General features: G+C 37.0%; 1 protein-coding gene across 6 annotated transcripts in view; it reads right to left on the bottom strand.

Annotated features, from left to right (window-relative positions):
* wapla (WAPL cohesin release factor a) overlaps window positions 1-15,022 on the bottom strand; it is a 29,413-nt gene extending 14,391 nt beyond the window's left edge. For 2 of the 6 annotated variants that reach the window (XM_077239631.1, XM_077239633.1), the window contains exons 1-9: window positions 14,787-15,022; window positions 12,953-13,395; window positions 7,980-8,604; window positions 6,308-6,600; window positions 6,040-6,155; window positions 5,837-5,932; window positions 5,557-5,721; window positions 2,863-2,999; window positions 518-629 (exon numbers count right to left, since the gene is read on the bottom strand). In XM_077239631.1, coding sequence (XP_077095746.1) covers window positions 518-629; window positions 2,863-2,999; window positions 5,557-5,721; window positions 5,837-5,932; window positions 6,040-6,155; window positions 6,308-6,600; window positions 7,980-8,604; window positions 12,953-13,373 — 1,965 coding nt within the window. In that variant the 5' untranslated portion in view covers window positions 13,374-13,395; window positions 14,787-15,022. Of the gene's footprint in view, window positions 1-517; window positions 630-2,862; window positions 3,000-5,556; window positions 5,722-5,836; window positions 5,933-6,039; window positions 6,156-6,307; window positions 6,601-7,979; window positions 8,605-12,952; window positions 13,396-14,769 lie in introns of all 6 variants that reach the window. The other 4 variants (XM_077239634.1, XM_077239635.1, XM_077239636.1 and 1 more) reach the window with 4 other exon arrangements.
* Window positions 15,023-17,718: the final 2,696 nt, after the last annotated feature.

Below are 17,718 nucleotides of genomic sequence, written 5' to 3'. Positions count from 1 at the left end.
ACATAGGGTCCTCTCACCATCGGTGCTCAGGGCCTAATGAACTAAAAGCAACAAAACATTGGATTATAAAAAACATCCCCTTAACTGTAAGGCACGGCCTCTTGTGACTTGTTGCTTCTAAACATCTGTCTTGACTCATTAAATGGATTTAGTTTTTTTTTTTTACTGAACATCCTTCAATACATAAATAAATTCAAGTCAAGCCGAAAGAGTCAAGGCAAACATTGTGTACCATCTGTGTAAACTGAACTAACGAGATTTACAGAGTAACAGCTCAGCGTCTGTTTGCATTTCTCCCTTGTCTGCTGGCGGAGATGATTACATCTCCAATTAATGTATACTAATGAAGTAAACAAACTGTTGTTCCACACAGCATTGTTGCTGTGTTCATAATGATAGAGCTGTGATTGTTTAGAATGATGCTTGGTAATACAGATTAGTTAGTTTGTTGGTAAATTAAAGACAGTTTGGGTGATTGGATTGGTTTTGATGGTTAAGTACTGGATGAGAAACTCACTGGGTGCTGTTGGGCATCACTGAGCATCTTAAAGACCTGGGCCACCTTCCCTCTGGCCCTCAGGTGCATGCGGAAACTTGGCATGGCACAGCGCGTGGCCAGACTGATTATACTGCAGTCAAAAAATGGAGGGGGAAAAAAATGTCTTTGTGTGTTAAAATTCTTCTTAAAATGTAGGGGTGCTAGTGTTCAATGTCGTTATTGTTAACAAACTATTCAAAATCATTTTCATTAACTACAATAAAGCTGAAATAAAATAAAATATAAATATTAAATGAAATGAAAATTTGAGCACTGAAATAAAAAATTGTGTAAACAAAAGATTGTGTTGTACTGAGACAATTTCATAGTTGAAATCATTAAGCATGATAATTAAAAGAATAGTTCACCCAAAATGAAAAAAATTGTAATGAATTACTCGCCCTAATGTCTTTCCAAACCTGTAAGATCTTTTAAATTAAATCTGAGATTTCTGTCATTCTATTGACAGTCTATGGAAATACCACTTTGCTGCTTGAAAGGGGATGTTTCATGCATTCTGACTCATTTACACTGTTAAAGAGTTGGATTATCACGCTAAACATCGCCAAAGTTGCCGGTGCCGATTGCCTCATGGGTAAGTGCGTCGACATGTAGCGCCGTTGTGCTTTGGGAGACCCAAGTTCGAGTCCCGGCTTGTGGATCTTTCCCGATCCCGTCCCCCCTCTCTCTCTCCCACCTCACTTCCTGTCTAGATACTGTCCTATCCTAATAAAAGGCAAAAACGCCAAAAATAAATCTTTAAAAAAAAAAAATGGCCAAAGTTTCAAAAAAAACAAGTTGGAATATTTCTGTTACTCCTTCAGTATTTGTATACATTTCAGAAAGTTTTTTTCAAGTATGGCTCTGTATGACATCATAAGGGACGGAATTCCTTGTATGGGCACTTTTCCCGGAAGAGCGTGCGCACACATCAATCAGAGCGAGAGCAAGAGCACGTTTCATTCGTTGCTCAAGAAAGATTCGTCATTTTGTTTTTAGACCACGATATTCAACAATGTCACCAAAGAAATGTGTTTTTGGTAGTGATGGCGAAGTACAGCTTTCTGAACCAGCGAAGCAATTACACACAATTGTATCAGAAAAAGGTTAATTACTCAAAGCTTTTCAAATCAGAGCTCGACGAGAAAGTGAGAGACGCAAAATCTTTCACAACGGACCAACGCATTAATCTTAGAAGCTAAAATGAATGATTGGATAGATGAATAAATTAATATATTAAATAGCCTAAATGACAACAATCTGTTCCATTCTACAATCCTAGAAACTCAAAACAATAAAGATAACATTTTGGAATTGTGGATGTGGACAATTTTCCTGTTTGTAAACAACTAAGTAAATAAATGCAGGTGCATGCACACAAAAACACACTTTCACGGTAATGCAATACAATACACCTTAAAAGCCCACCCTCAACACGCCCTGTGTCCCGCATTTTTAAACCTTTGAAACAGAGTACGAAGCAGTCACGTGGGTGTGTGAAACGTGCATATAAATGTAAACACGAACGTATAGTGAATCAAAAAATGTATTGTGTGTGTTTAAATACATTTGTTTAGCTGACCACCATAAGTATCCATTTGTTTACTCTAAAACCACTCAAACAAAGGAGTGATTCTTTAGCTCCGCCCACAGCACGCCTCCAGGAGCTCGATTGTTTTCGGAAAGAAGCGATACAGCAGTATTTTTTTTAAATCTGACAAAACTAAAGACTCTTCGGAGATATGAAGGATGCAATACTACTCTATAGGTACTAAAGATTAGCATGAGATTGTCAGAAACTGTGTTATGTCCCCTTTGAATGGAGCAGTTTCGTTCAAATTTTTTGAAGACACAATTGCTTTTTATGATGAACAGATTGAATTTAGGCTTTTTTTAAAAAATAAACATTGATCAGCAAACATAAACAGAAGCTCAACTGAACCTGCTTGACGTGTGAAAACAAACATCATTGGTTCTTGTGGGAAGCTCAAACGTGCTGCATTATACACGGGAATGAACCCCATTGGCTCTCACACATCATGTGAACATGCTTGAGCTTTCTTTTACCACAACTGATGTGTGAGGTGATGATTTTTTATATGTGAACAAAATCCTAAATAAATTAAATCTGTTGTAAATCTAAAATATCTTCATTTGGGTTTCGTAGATGAACGAAAGTCTTGCGGGTTTGGAATGACATGAGTGTGAGTAATTGATGACAGAATTTTGAGCAAACCCTTTACAGCTAATCACAGCTGTGGTACATATAAATGAGGTTGTTATATGCAAATGACCCAGAACACTCCTTTCAGCGTTTGTCTCACCTAAGGCAGCGTGTGTTGAGGGGTTGTGCGCTATTCAGGCCCGTCTCCAGATACTCAAAGTCATCAGTGAACTCCTGATTCTCCCCAAACTCCACCACATCATTAAAGTGCTTCACATGTTGGACCACTGTGTACAACTACACACACACACACAGGACAATAAATACAAATTAAAATATAAGCATGTCTTTTGTTAAAGTTAATGTTGTTATTGTTAACTTAAAACATATTTTGTTAATAGAAATAAAGATTAAATAAAATAGAAATTAGATGGAAAAACTTAAATGAAAATTAGAAATGCTGCTTTTGAAAACTGAAAATATAAAAATAAAAGCTAATTAAAAATATGAATAAATGATATAATAGTATATTTTATAGCTGGACAATGAATCGTTAAAAGATTGCGATCTCAATTAAAACATCCACGCAATCTTATTCCTAAATGTCAACGATTTGGAACGAAATGTCTATTAAACCTTTGAAAAGAACAATCACTGCGGAACATTTAAGTGAGCCAGAGAGAGCAGTTGTCATGTATAGAAAGAAAACCACTTTACAAACAGTCTTTTCTACCACATAGTATCTTACAATAATTCAAATCACAGATGTACTGGGATAAAAGTTTATAGTTTGGTAGCGATCAAAATGGTAAAGTACCTTTTAAATATAAAAACATTTGATTCAAATAAAGATTGTACCAATTAAATTGTTACACCAGTAGAGATACATTTATATAAAAAAAGATATTTGCCATTAAATCGTTCATTCAAGATATTTTTCAAAAATTCTGATTCATCCAGTAATGAAACAAGTGAAGTCTTTATGAGTGAGTCATTGAATCATTAATTCATACCGATTTTTTTAAAATAGGTTATTCAAATTAAAAACTTTTTTAAATGGACTTTTGTTTAGTTGTCTATTCTGAACCGTTAACTCTATTTTAACCAAAAACAATAGTGATTCTTAATCAGGGTTCCTGCACACTTTTTAAAGTCAAATTTAAGGCTTTTTAAGACCTTTTTAAGACTTGAAGAAATCAAAATTAAGACCGTACATTAGGGGTGTGCAATATTGACAAAAATATATCTCGATATTTTAAACGTTTTGTTGATAATAATTAGATGATATTTAACTGATTGTGTTTTTGTGCTGGTGCAATGGCTGGTTTAGGCCTGTTGTTGACAGCAGACTCACGAAGATATTCATATTTTTCCTATTCTATGCAGTGGTCAGTTCACAGCAGTGACAGAAATGATTAATTAACGTGCAATATTTGCCACCTTAAATTGATTTCCAGGGGCATTTTCACCTATATATGGACATTTTTTCTAAACTTATTTAGAGTTCTGCATCACCTTTTATGTCAAATACTAACATTCAAATTATTCAAATTAAATTATACAGTAATTATACTTATTTATACAATAATACTTAATTACACAATAATTATACAGTACCACCGTAACCAGTCAAATTAAATCATTCAATCAAAATCCATCTTTGCAGTTCAGAGGTGACACAGAAGCAGCATCAGAAGAGGCATTAATATTTACACTCCATTTACAATTGCATAAATAAAGCTATGAGATAGTTTAAAAAAAATCCATATTCAATATTTAAATATGAAATGATTTCTAATTTTAACGTTTTAATTAAAGGGTACTTTAAATATGAAACTAAAACCGCCAGTAGGCGGCAGCAAGTCACTGTCTTAATACCGTAAGCGAGTTGAGGGAGTCATTCATTCATTCAACCGATTTGTTCAAACGGCTGATTCATTCGGGAAAGAAACAAGTGATTGTTCATTGAATCGTTAAAATGACTCGTTTAAAACGTGGATTTCAGTCAAGAAATCATCGGTGTCTGTTGCATTAGACTCTGCTACGGTTTCATTTTGAAATTCTCGTCAGCGAAATAAAGGGAAAACAAATAATATTGTCAATATGGTGTCTAAAAAGTAACTCACAATGTTAATTTATTTTTAATTTAACTATTGTATAACAAAATATCACACTTGTGCATGGGAAAACGGCACTCTTACTGATGTGATATTCTAATATAAGAACATAATATAAATATAAGACAAAAACTAATTTGGGGACATAGGCTTACCTATAACTGCACTGACACATCACGCAGTGAAAGCACGAGAGACAAATGCGATGTCAGCTCACAGTGCCTCGTACATCGTTAAAACAATGTCATAGTAGACAATACACATCGCACACCCCTACGCACAAAGAATGAACTTACAACTGAACTGACATTTGCCAACTTTCTTCTTCTCTCCTCTCTCGCGTGCAGGAGACAGACGTTATTCTGCCGGCCGCGAATGTGATGCGAATTGTCACGTGAACAAGCAAATCCACAAAGATAGAATAATATAAAATAATACTACGCTAATTAGATAGTTTTAATTTGGAAAACATTTTGATATGTCTAAGTCGAAGTGTCATCTAAAATTTAAGACCTTTCATAAGTAAAAATAAGACTTTATAAGACTTTTTATGGCCTTAAATTTTAAAAATCTAATTTAAGACTTTTTAAGACTTTTTAAGGATCCGCGGGAACCCTGTTAATTTATCCAAAATCGTGCAGTTCTGTAGAATATAAACAATACTAAAATAACACTGGTTTAAGTGAACACATTTCAGAAAGAATCATTTACATTATTTCCCAGAGTGCAGTGCTCACCTCTTTGTGCTCCTTCCTGCATTTTAGTGCAGTGACAATGTCTTGGTATGGCACAGTGGGAATAGTGACAGACTTAATGACTTTAGGAGGAGGGGGAGGAGCTTTAAACACTCCATCATCTTTATGGGAATTTGTATCTTTGCTGCTGCTGGACACACTGGTCTTCTGTAAAAATAATTAAACAAACAGACAAATAAATAAAACAACATTATGGTGCACAAAGGCAAAGATAATTTCAGGGTATAAACTTCAAAGGTCATGAATGGAGTATTTTACGTACAGGTACAGCCTCAGTATGAGAGGAAGCAGGATGAGGCACTTCCTCAGGCTCGGGTTGATTCCAGTGACGAGCATTATATACGGCTTTAGCAGGAGACTGCATTAAACACACACATAAAACAATTAAATAACAAATTTATCAAATTAAAACAGTAGCTTTTTGATAAAGTTAATCTGCTTCTGTTAAACCTTTTTTTGCCATACTTTTTTTGGCCCGCTGAAGATCTTGCGACTGCTCTCCTTTGACTTGTCGGTTTGCTTTCCATGTAGTTCCTTCTGTGAGCCTGAAGCTTCCGTCTCATCCAGCGACTCCTGCGAATCTGACAATAGGTAGAGAAAAAAAAAACACATCATGAATCCAGAGATTTCTCTACAAAAATATCATTATTTATAATTACCCTTTAAATTTCCAATCTCGCTAAAAATGAAAAGATGAAATTGTGCATTTATGAGGAAGCGTGTTTGTGAGTACCTGTACATAGGCTGCTTTGACTCTGTTGACTCTCCTGCAAATCGTTGAACTGGGGACTGCCCGCGCTGGTGGCCAAAGCTTCCATTGCTGCCTTCTTATTCTTCCTTCTCTCTTTAGCTGCTGAATCGTCCTCATCCTCGCTGTCACTCTCACTCAGCTCGTCAAAACCAAAGTATTTGATCTTGTAGCTGGTGCTGCCAGATGCAGTGGCGTCTCCATCTGCGGCCTGAGCCTCAAAGCCAAAAAACTCCAGTTTCGTCTCCTTTTTGCTTTTACTCTGAGTGGGTCTGAACCTAAAAAAAAAGTAAAGAGAGGATGAAAACAAACAGTACAGATGACAGAATAAACAAGTTTGTGTTCTACAATTTTCTGTACCATAAAACATATGAATCCATTTATAAATGAGCTCATAGTTATGGGCAGAATTGCAATATAAGACCATGCACAGCAAAATAACACCAGGACAAAACTTAAGGGTGTCAATGGAGTTAGACGAAATAAGGGTGTATTCACACCTGCCTTGTTTGGTTCGATTGAATCGAACTCTAGTTTGTTTCCCCCCTTGGTGCGGACCTTTTGGGCAGGTGTGAATACAGCAATCGAACTCGGGTGCGGACCAAACAACCGAACCGAGACCCAGCTGAAGAGGTGGTCTCGGTACGGTTCCAAACGAACTCTGGTACGGTTCGTTTACGGTGTGAACATGAACCGACCCAATTGCAAGAAAGCACTGCACCTTTGAGTTAACAGGCTTCCGTAGTCGGAGTTGCGTTATGGGAAAGTGATCTGTTGTAGCCTACTACATTTGATAAAATGAGTCGTGCGCAGTGCTCACTGTCAGCATGCCATGGTAGGCGCACATGAGAGCATGTTCTCTCCGCCGGAACCGTCTTGCAGCACATCGTCGTCTTCTCAAAATCCGAATTACAACATCGTATAGATGACATTGTATCATATGATACTCAGTTTCTTCATATTGCGTTTGTACAGAATAACACAAAATTAGTAAAAGATCAAATATTGCAGTACGAAATATCTCCATGTTGAGCCTTTTTTGCACTTCCTGATTACCCTACTTGAGAATCCTTGTCCAATGAATGGACGACCTTAGCACACGTGTGGTTTTGTTTACAAATTTTGGTTCACTTGCAAAAAGAGCAGTGTGAAAGCGAACCGTACCAAAAAAAAAAAAAAATTATTTGGTCCGGACCAAAGCAAGTGAACTATCGGACTTTCCTGGTGTGAATACACCCTAATATTTAGTTTGTAATATTACAATCCAATAAATTTTGTTTGAAAGTCATGACCCTCTGACATTATATGGAGCGATTTCCAAATTGAAATAAAACAAAAAGGCTCAGTGCACTTTAGCTTTGCAAACTTATTCAGAGAGTAAAGATAAAAAAATAAACATATTTACAAATTTGAATAAATGAAGTTAAAAACTAATTTGAGTAAATTATAAATATATTATAAATGAGTATCATTTAAAAATACATGTTAATTTAAACAGTATTGTTTTGTATAATATTATAAAAATATATGATATAAACTATATACTTCTAAATGTATATTTTTTTAACATTACGACCACCTGCATTACGACCACCTGCTTCCAACACCAGCCTAATCAAACAGTTTACAAATGCAAATAAAAAGGCTTGATTCGTACCTGGTAGACTTGGCAGGTTGTGTGTCCGTTTTCCTCCTGAAGGTTCCCGCCTCTCCCATGTCAGCTTGCACTGGGGTGACAAAATCATCCACGCTCCTTTCAATAGAGTCCTGTATGGTCACGTTACACACGGACACACAGGAAGGGTGAAGAACCGTGTAATCCCTCACCCGACCCCGACCTGCAGGCTTGACCTCAGAACTCCCAGCGACCCCTGCACTGGCACTCTTCACCGGAACAGAGGCTGGTGTTGGACTCACAGCAGGAACTGGTGCATCACCAGAACTATCCGCCCCTTTATTTCGTGGTCGTCGGTAGACTCTGTTGCTGGATGGTTTGAGAAGCGGAAGCTGCTCAAAGTCAACAGGTTCCACTGTAGGTTCAGGTTCAGCGGTGCACTGCTCTGAGCTCTTGAGCCCATCAGAAGAGTTCCCATCTTGGGTAGAACTCCCCTCACCGGCCCCAGGAGGAGAGTCCTCCCCAAAAGAGTCCCATTCTTCAGAAACGTTACTACTTTGGGATTTCAAGCTGGAGACCTGGGAGACTGGTTTGCTTAATGTGACACTGGATCTGCTCCAGTTTCCTACAGTGCCAGTGACATGTGATGAGGCTGGATACATTTGAGCTGCAATTGAGATAAAAAGTGTTGAATTGTTATGAAAAAAGAAATTGGTTAAACATCAAAACACCAGAGAGAGAGCCAATATTATATATAACAATATTGTTTAAAAACATACTATAACATTATAAACGTGATATTATATGAAGTGTTGTTTACATAAACTATAACAATATATAAAATATTGAATATTATATAAAACAGTATTGTTTATATACAATAGCAATATAACTATTGTAATTCATAAAATAGTATTATTTAAATGTATACACATCATAAATATATACACTGAACAAAGTTATAAACGCAACACTTTTTTTTCATTTTTCATTAGCTGAACTCAAAGATCTAAGACTTTTTCTATGTACACAAAAGGCCTATAGACAGCATGATTATTGCACAGGTGTGCCTTAGGCTGGCCACAATAAAAGGCCACTCTAAAATGTGCAGTTTTATCACAGCACAATGCCACAGATGTCGCAAGTTTTGAGAGAGCGTGTAATTGGCATGCTGACTGCAGGAATGTCCACCAGAGCTGTTGCCTGTGAATTGAATGTTCATTTCGCTACCATAAGCCGTCATTTCTCGACCAGCCACCCGGACAGCTGCTGCAACAATTGGTTTGCATAAGCAAAGAATTTCAGCACAAACCATCTCAGGTAAGCTCATCTGCATACTCGTCGTCCTCATCGGGGTCTCGACCTGACTGCTGTCCGTCGTCGTAACCGATTTGAGTGGGCAAATGCTCACATTCGATGGCGTCTGGCACTTTGGAGAGGTGTTCTTGTCATGGATGAATCCCTGTTTTCACTGTACAGGGCGTCGTGTGGGTAAGCGGTTTTTCTGATGTCAACGTTGTGGATCGAGTGGCCCATGGTAGCGGTGGGGTTATGGTATGGGCAGGCGTATGTTATGGACAACGAACACAGACATGTGTTTTTATTGTGCATTTTATTGATGGCATTTTGAATGCACAGAGATATCGAGACGAGATCCGCGAGGCCCATTGTTGTGCCATTCATCCACGACCATCACCTCATGTTGCAGCAGGATAATGCACGGCCCCATGGTTGCAAGGATCTGTACACAATTCCTGGAAGCTGAAAACATCCCAGTTCTTGCATGGCCAGCATACTCATCGGACATGTCACACGTTGAGCATGTTTGGGATGCTCTGGATCGGCGTATACGACAGCGTCGTCATCCTGCCAATATCCAGCAACTTTGCACAGCCATTGAAGAGGAGTGGAACAATATTCCACAGGCCACAATCAACAACCTGATCAACTCTATGCGACGGAGATGTGTTGCTCTGCTTGAGCCAAATGTGGGTCACACAAGATACTGCTCACTAACACAGATTTAGACAGATCTGTAAACAATATTTGAGAGAAATAGGCCTTTTGTGTACATAGAAAAAGTCTTAGATCTTTGAGTTCAGCTCATGAAAAATGGGGGCAAAAACAAAAGTGTTGCGTTTATAATTTTGTTGAGTATATATAATATTATATAACAGAGTAAAGTTTTAAATTTAAAACAAATACAACAATCCTGGATTCTTACAGGGATAGTTCGCACAAAAATGAAAATTCCATAATTTAATGCCAACCCCATATGACTGACTTCTGTTGAACACAGTAACTCTACAACATGATTGTGAATGATTCATTCAGTGGCTTTGTGAACTGAATCAACCAATTAATTGAACAGACAGGACTTAAAAGAACAACTCGTTCACAAATCAGAAATCACTACTTTTCCCATGAACCCATCAAGGGGGGAAAGCAGGATTTTCAGTTAACAATGACTTAAAGTCCCCCTGTAGTCAACAATTGTATCCCTTAAAACTCATCTTTAATCACTTAAGTTTTGAGTATGTAATTTTGATGTTTTTTTCGTTGAAAAAAAATGATTCATGCCTTAACACCCTTGCCTCATTTAGTATACACGGATCTATGAATATGCCAATTGGCCCTGCCTCCACTCACTTACGCCAGTTCAGAGATCCACTCGTTGACGATCACACGTTGACCTGATTGGTTACAAGGTAGTTTGTGAAGTCAGAAACAGCAACGATTTCAAACCGTTTTTTTGAGACTTTCTTTGGTTCACTGCAGTTTTAAGGAGAAAATACTCAGCAATGGTGTTGACTTATGTACATGAATTTGTACATGGTTTGTCTTAAAGCATATTAAAAAACCACATAGACATATAAACAACATTAAAAGCAAGCTTGATTTTCACCACAGGGGGACTTTAAATTTAGGTCTGTTGCTCACATCACCATTTTATGATTCTACGGTGATTTCACATGTTTTTTAAGCTAGAAAACTTGAATTCTCGTTCACTCCAACTGCATGGGGAAAAAAGCAACCAGCATATTCTTCAAAATATCTTCTTTTGTGTTTCACAGAAGAAACATTGTTATAAAGGTTTGGATCAACAAGGTTGAGTAAATTTCTTTCAAACCCCACACTAAATGTTTCCACAGTCAGATGTACATAATAGATATAATTAATATTACTATTAGAAGTTTAATGATCCTTAGAGGGTCATCACAACCTGAGCCCTTGTTTCACTGCTCCTCTAATAGCCGTAATTAGCCTTGCTAAAGAGCCATGGGAAAGTGTGGAACTGCATAGGGGCCGAAAATATCCTGCTGAGCCCCAGAGTCTATGCCAGTGTGCTTACATGAGCACCTCGACTTCAGCAGAGCTACTGCTATTCTCAGCACTGAATAAAACCAGTACAACCTGCTGCAGAAAGACACAGTGACTTCATCAGCCCACATAACACAATGGTGTGAGATCATCATAATGACTCAGACATCATCATATGGGTCTGACTCAAGTTATCTAGAAGGTCATTTTAAGTAGCCAGTATTAAGACCAACAAAGCACCCTAAATTACTCTAAAGCCAAGATCTTGGACTCATTACAATAGCAGAAGCACAATAATAATTGTCATGACAATTTCTTGTGTGATGATGATAATTGTCCGTGATCTAAAAGAAACATATAATGAGCCCATGTGTCAAATAATGTGGTCACCCAATAGCTCCCATGGCATTATTATAGACACACTCAATGGCACCTCTTTACACCTGGTTTTAAGGGGATAGTTTACTCAATTTAATTTCTGCCATGATGCCATCATTTATTCACCCTCATGTCATTCCAAACCCAAAAGCTTTCTTTCAGATTTTTAGAACACAATTAAGATATTTAGTATCCTCTAAATTTTTGTAAAGCGATCGTGCCTCTTCAGAAGACTTGGATTAAAGTGCTTGATTCTTTTGAATGTCTTTATGAACGTAAAAATTTTGGTTGCGTGGACTTTCAATGGGTGGGCAAAAACCTTTATTTGAGTTTCGAAGATGAACAAAATTCTTAGGCCTGGTTTCACAGACAAGGGGCTTAGATTTAGCCAGGATTAGGCTTCACTAGTGTACATCTTGAGACAAAACAATGGCACTGACATATTTTAAGATATATTAGAGATTTAAGATGTATATCTAAGATGAATTAGAGGAGTAGCCATGCCTGATTTGTGAACCGAGTCCAACCTTTTCAATTAATTAGTTGATCCAGTTCACAAAACCGCTGAATTAATCATTTATAATCCAGGTCTCACCGTGTTCAACAGAAGAAAAAGTCATAGGCTATGGATTCGGACCAACATGAGGGTGAGTTAATGACAGCATTTTTGGGTGAACTGAAAAGATCTGTCTCCGGTAATGCACTCATAAGTATTTCAGCATGAATGAGGTGCTTCACAAAAACAAACTTTAGGGCCGTGTGTCCACCAAAGCGTTTTTAGCCAGCTGAAAACGCTGGACACTCAGCTGAAAACGCCTAGCTGTGGGCGCTTGAGAGCGTTTTGGCAGCGCTGCGTTTTTTCAGTTGAGACGATTCATTGCCATGATACAGAATATCCGCAGCACAGTTTACTTGTAACTGATTTCGCAGATAATTTGTTTCATACTACAAATTTATTTTTCATCCATTTTGTTCGGTTAGCTCTGCTGGTTGATGTCGTTGTACAGAAAGAATGTTGTGACAGTTGGTCGGTGTGGTATTTGTCCCGCCCCTCCTCCACTGTGTTTGGACGGCTGTGTAAAAAGTGACAGTGATGAGCGCAGCGTTTCACCCAAAGTTGAACATTTTTCAACTCTCGGCGACCAGTAAAAAACGCCGGGCGCTCAGCGCTTGAGCGTTAAATACACACTCAGCGCCTCGTTACGCTCATGGCGTTTAAAAAACGCGGCACTCCCATTGAAAACAATTGGAATTTTACGCCAGCTGCGTGAAAAAACGCTTTGGTGGACACACGGCCTAGGCGTTTAATTACTCACCAGGGCTATTCATACCAACCACCCCGCTGCCTATGTTTGAGCTGCTCCCCAAGGAGAAAGTACCCATACCGGTCACCGCTGGGCCCCCACTGGGAGTATTTATCAGCTCATTCCCAGATCCCGTTGCATCTGAGCCCATCTCAGATTGAGGAGTACCTCTGGAAGTGACAGTTTTGGACTCGTCGTCGCTGTCAAAGCCAAATGGGTCCTCGGAGCTGTCATCATCATCAAAGCGGGGTCGTTTAGTAAGCTCAGGAACCTCCGGCTTGAACGAGGGCCGTTTGATCCCCAACTGTGCCTTATAGGTGGTCTCTCCCCATTTGGTACTGAGCGTAGCCTTCTTATTAGAAAACACCTCGTCAAACTTCGAGCTGGCCTCTCCTCCCTTCCGTGTATATGTTTTACTAAATCTGGACGTCATGTTGACATTTGTTACATATTCTCTATAGGAAACAAAAGACAAGGAGAAAATAATTGTAACGTCTGCATCTCAGCATGTAGGAAAAAATAGAAGATTTGTCTGTATTGCACCTTGCTACAATGGAGCTAAAGTAGATAAATATGCAATAAAACATTCATTTTTAACCATATAAAGCCTACTGAATCAATTGATACGTGGTTTTCTAAAGCGTCTAAATGATCAACATGATCAAAACTTAACAGAAAAATCCTGTTGTACACAATCTTCTACATGCATTCTGCCCTCTAATTGGCCTCTAAATAGTTCATACATTAGTAAGTAAGTTTAGTATAATTCTAAACATTTCCACCTTCAGGTTGTGGTACACATGTCTTTGTGCTGTGAAGTCTTTAATGATTTTTAGTAACATTTCAAGACAACAATTTTCTGCACTGAAGCAACGTTTACTTGATTATCTGGTTAAAATGTAAGAATCATATATGATACAACAGGCTTTTGAAGAAGTTTATCTGCACATTTCTCAATCATCATTATATTGCAATACATTATACCCCCACAATTAAAACAGAGATTTGATCATAAATCTAAGCATTTAAAAGTCATATTACTAATACATATTATTGAGAGATGTAAAGTGACAGCTGATATTTGCATTTCATGTGATAGTCAGATATACTGTTACTAAAAATCCCAGTAATTTACATTACAAGCTATTAAAATTTCATCTTACTTTTTTTACACATACATAACATCTGCACCAAATTGCACATTTTCACTCAATTTGGACCTCTGAATAAAATTGAGATGTCTTATTCCTCTCCGAGAGTGAGCTCCACATTTTCATTTTTCATTATATCATACTAAAGGGGTTATTAACGCCTGATGTATCAAATATGAAATAAAATATAAAGCAAATATGCACATTTTAAAAAAATGTTTAGTGTAAACTGTTTTCTAAAACATTTAGTTTATTTCCTGAATATTAACTTACTCCACATGACAGGCGTTACAGAGCTAAAATAGTAAACAGACTAAAGATGGTTTGAAAGATAGCCTAAAACGAAACAAAACGAACTGAGAGGCATATTTCTAACACACAACTTCTTATTTTCAAGAAGTTTTCCTTAACTAAATATTAACTTAATATTAATAATAATATAGTTTTTTTGAGAGAAGCACAAAAGAAGATGTCAGGAGGAATGTCAATCGCAGTCACCATTCACTTTCAATCCCGAACATTCTGCCTAACATCATCTTTTGTGTTCTGTGAAAGAAATTAAGTCATGCAGGTTTGAAGCAACACGGGTGTGAGTAAAAGATGACAGTTTTTTTTTTAGTTTTGGGTAAACTATTCCTTTAATGCGTAACATTACTAGCAGAAACATTGTTCATTTACCATGTTTGCACACTCACCGATCCTCCGTCTTTCCTCTGGGCCTCTTGTGCTCCGAGCAGCCGCTAAAAAGAAGCCCAGGCGATCTGCTCAATGAGCAAAAGCGCAAAAAGCGGCTGCGGCGTGGTAGAACTGGCAAAAGTAGAATTTAGGCCAGATACTGAAGTACTGCTGTTGTTTATTTGTGGAGATCTGGATCGGCCGGACTGCGATGCGCCATTAGAGTCTTCCCTCCCTCTCCGCCCCCAACGTCGGCGTAAAGCCTAGCGTCACACCAGAACGCCGCTCGACCAATCAGACGTGCACGCACAGAGGGTCCGTGCAACAAACGTAGTTCCGGTTGGATGAAATGAAAAAGAAGGAGCGATCTAATTGGAGGACAACGGTGACTGGAAACAGTGGAACAGGTCGACAGGTCTTTTTTTTTGTGTTTTGTTTTTTTCACATTTACAAAAATACAGCAAAACCTTGAAAAATGTCAAATTTCACAATAGCCATATTTAAATAAAGCGAAACAAATAACTTTGAACTTGACATTAAAGAACATCACAAACACACGTTAGATTCAGTTAACAGAGAAAAAGTTCTTTGGAATTATTGGAATCTAAATAAACTTTCAAGGCTGTTTGAAAATAAGCATTTGGGAGTTTGGGATTTGTGTATTTGTATTTTGTGAAAGTCATATTCATTTGAATGAAGTAAAACAGATGACATATTTATGTCTAGGTTGCAATTCATTTTCACACTTTGAAGTTGTGACATCTCATACCAAAAGAAAGATGAACAGGGACGTTTAAAAAAAGCACAATATACTCACTTTCACAGTTACAAGAAGAGCATTTGTAATCTCTATCCGCTCTAATCTATCTTTCACGGAATATATTCTGTGAACAACTTGGTCTATGTTCATAGAATGTTTAATAGAATAGAATAGGATATATTTCTATGTTGTATAATTTTTTATATTACAGCTGCAGGTTTCATATGCTATATGGTATTATAATTCAACAAACCTACATAAGTAATGATAATAATATAAACAAACTAACCTAAAGAAATTGAGTACCATCATATTCTTTGTATTCTACTTGTATTGTTTTCAACTTGTCTTATTCTGCCTTTGCTCACAGAGCTTTTAGATCATTGGGAGGTTCATGTCTAGTAACCAGACAATTTCTAGCCTGTTTGCATCACAAACTTCCACAGCCCTTAAAATAATGAGAAGCTATGGAATATTGCATGTTATTATATCCTTCCTTTTTTAAAAATGAGTTTTAGACATAAATCATCTTTCAGAGGGGATAACTGAAAATAAACAAATCACCTCTTAAAAACTCTTTTTAACTAGTAATTTTTTTTCACAAATGGTTCACATTCTGCCACCTGTTACCCGTAGGCTATGTTGTCTTCTCTTTCACAAAAACCATGGTGTCTGTTCTGACATCTGTTGTTTGTGACTTGTTATATTTCATTATTTGCTCTCATATTTTACAGAACATAGGACAAGCAAAAAAACTTAATTTTATACCTGCACTACTAATCTCCAATTTCTGATATGTTCTGCAAAACTAATGTAGGCTACAATGATTTATTACGTGATTTATGTACTATATTTGAATCACTTCACATGCAACATTCCCCATCTCACCGAGAGATGGCGCTATTGTGAGGCCACCGTCATTGACCTGTGTGTGAATGTTGACTACGATTGTATATTCGATTGTGTGGAAAGTCAAAATTATTCGTAATTACCTGCAAGACATTTTGCTGCCGAGAACAAATTTTATGAAAACAATTCAACAAAGCCATCTTTAAACTATTATAGAAAGTTTATATACACCCCTTAAGTGTCACCGGGCCACCAGTGGGCCCACAGCCATTAGGCTACATATTTAAAACAGCAATATCCTATACTAAACCTAAACTAATCTTGACAAACTATATGTCATTTGAAAGCTTAGAATCTCTAGTTTCCATATTTGGTGACTGATTTTCAAGGAGCGGAATTACAGAGGAGCCGTAATTTATCAATTTGCAACAAGAATATTTTCATACTCCTAAGGCGTGTTCAGACCTTTATTTTGAAATAGCGATGAACATGAAAAATCATAAAAGAATGGTAGAAACCTAAGTTTGTTTTCATGCCAAGAGTTCAAAAGATAACATACATAAAAAAAAAATTTAAATGTCTGAAAATGTTTTAAATATAAAGAAAAAAAATGATAGATTCATCATGATGTAGCAGCAAGCTATAGCCTAACGCACATACTTGTTCTTTTTATGTGTTTATTAGAGGTTAAATTCATATCAAAATCTGCCAAACTTCCTATACTACTTCTGAATAGAATGTCTACTTCATAAATTGTATACAAATTGTGGAAATGATGGTTCAGATCACTAGAACCACATATGGAAATGGAGCCGCCCTTATATGGGCAGTAATGGAGTCTGGTTGTCACCCGGTTGTCACCAAGTGAAAAAGTTTGGTACTGCGCCCAAACAAAATCTTACTGAAAGCAAAGTTTTTGAGATATCAACCTAAAATTTGAAACACAACTTCTTCAGATTTGTGGCTTTGATTTTCTTGCAGTTTTAGAGTCCAACATGTTTTGAAAAAATATATTTTATATAAAATATGAATAATTAAAATGCATTGCACATTTTCATAAACTCAAACGTTTTTTTCTGTTTCACTTTCTCAATTTGTTTCACTTCTACAGAACTCTGCCAAATGCCTTCTTTAAAACAAGACCAATATTACATCTATATTCCTATAATTCATTTTTATAACAATTTAAGTTTGGAATGTGCATTTTCATGCACATAGACATTTTCATGTCTATTAAAAAAAAAAAGGCTGACACTTAAATTAATACACATTTGAGTGATTCTGAGAACGTAAAGTTGATGAAAAATGAAAAAATAATTGAAAAGACATTTATGTACAAACAT

This window comes from Siphateles boraxobius, unplaced genomic scaffold, assembly GCF_051911475.1.
Source record: "Siphateles boraxobius isolate OS27281-9 unplaced genomic scaffold, OSU_SipBor_1 22, whole genome shotgun sequence".
In the NCBI taxonomy this organism is placed as follows: domain Eukaryota; kingdom Metazoa; phylum Chordata; class Actinopteri; order Cypriniformes; family Leuciscidae; genus Siphateles; species Siphateles boraxobius.
Note: the sequence above shows the minus strand (reverse complement) of the source record. Positions and strands in the feature narration are given on the sequence as shown.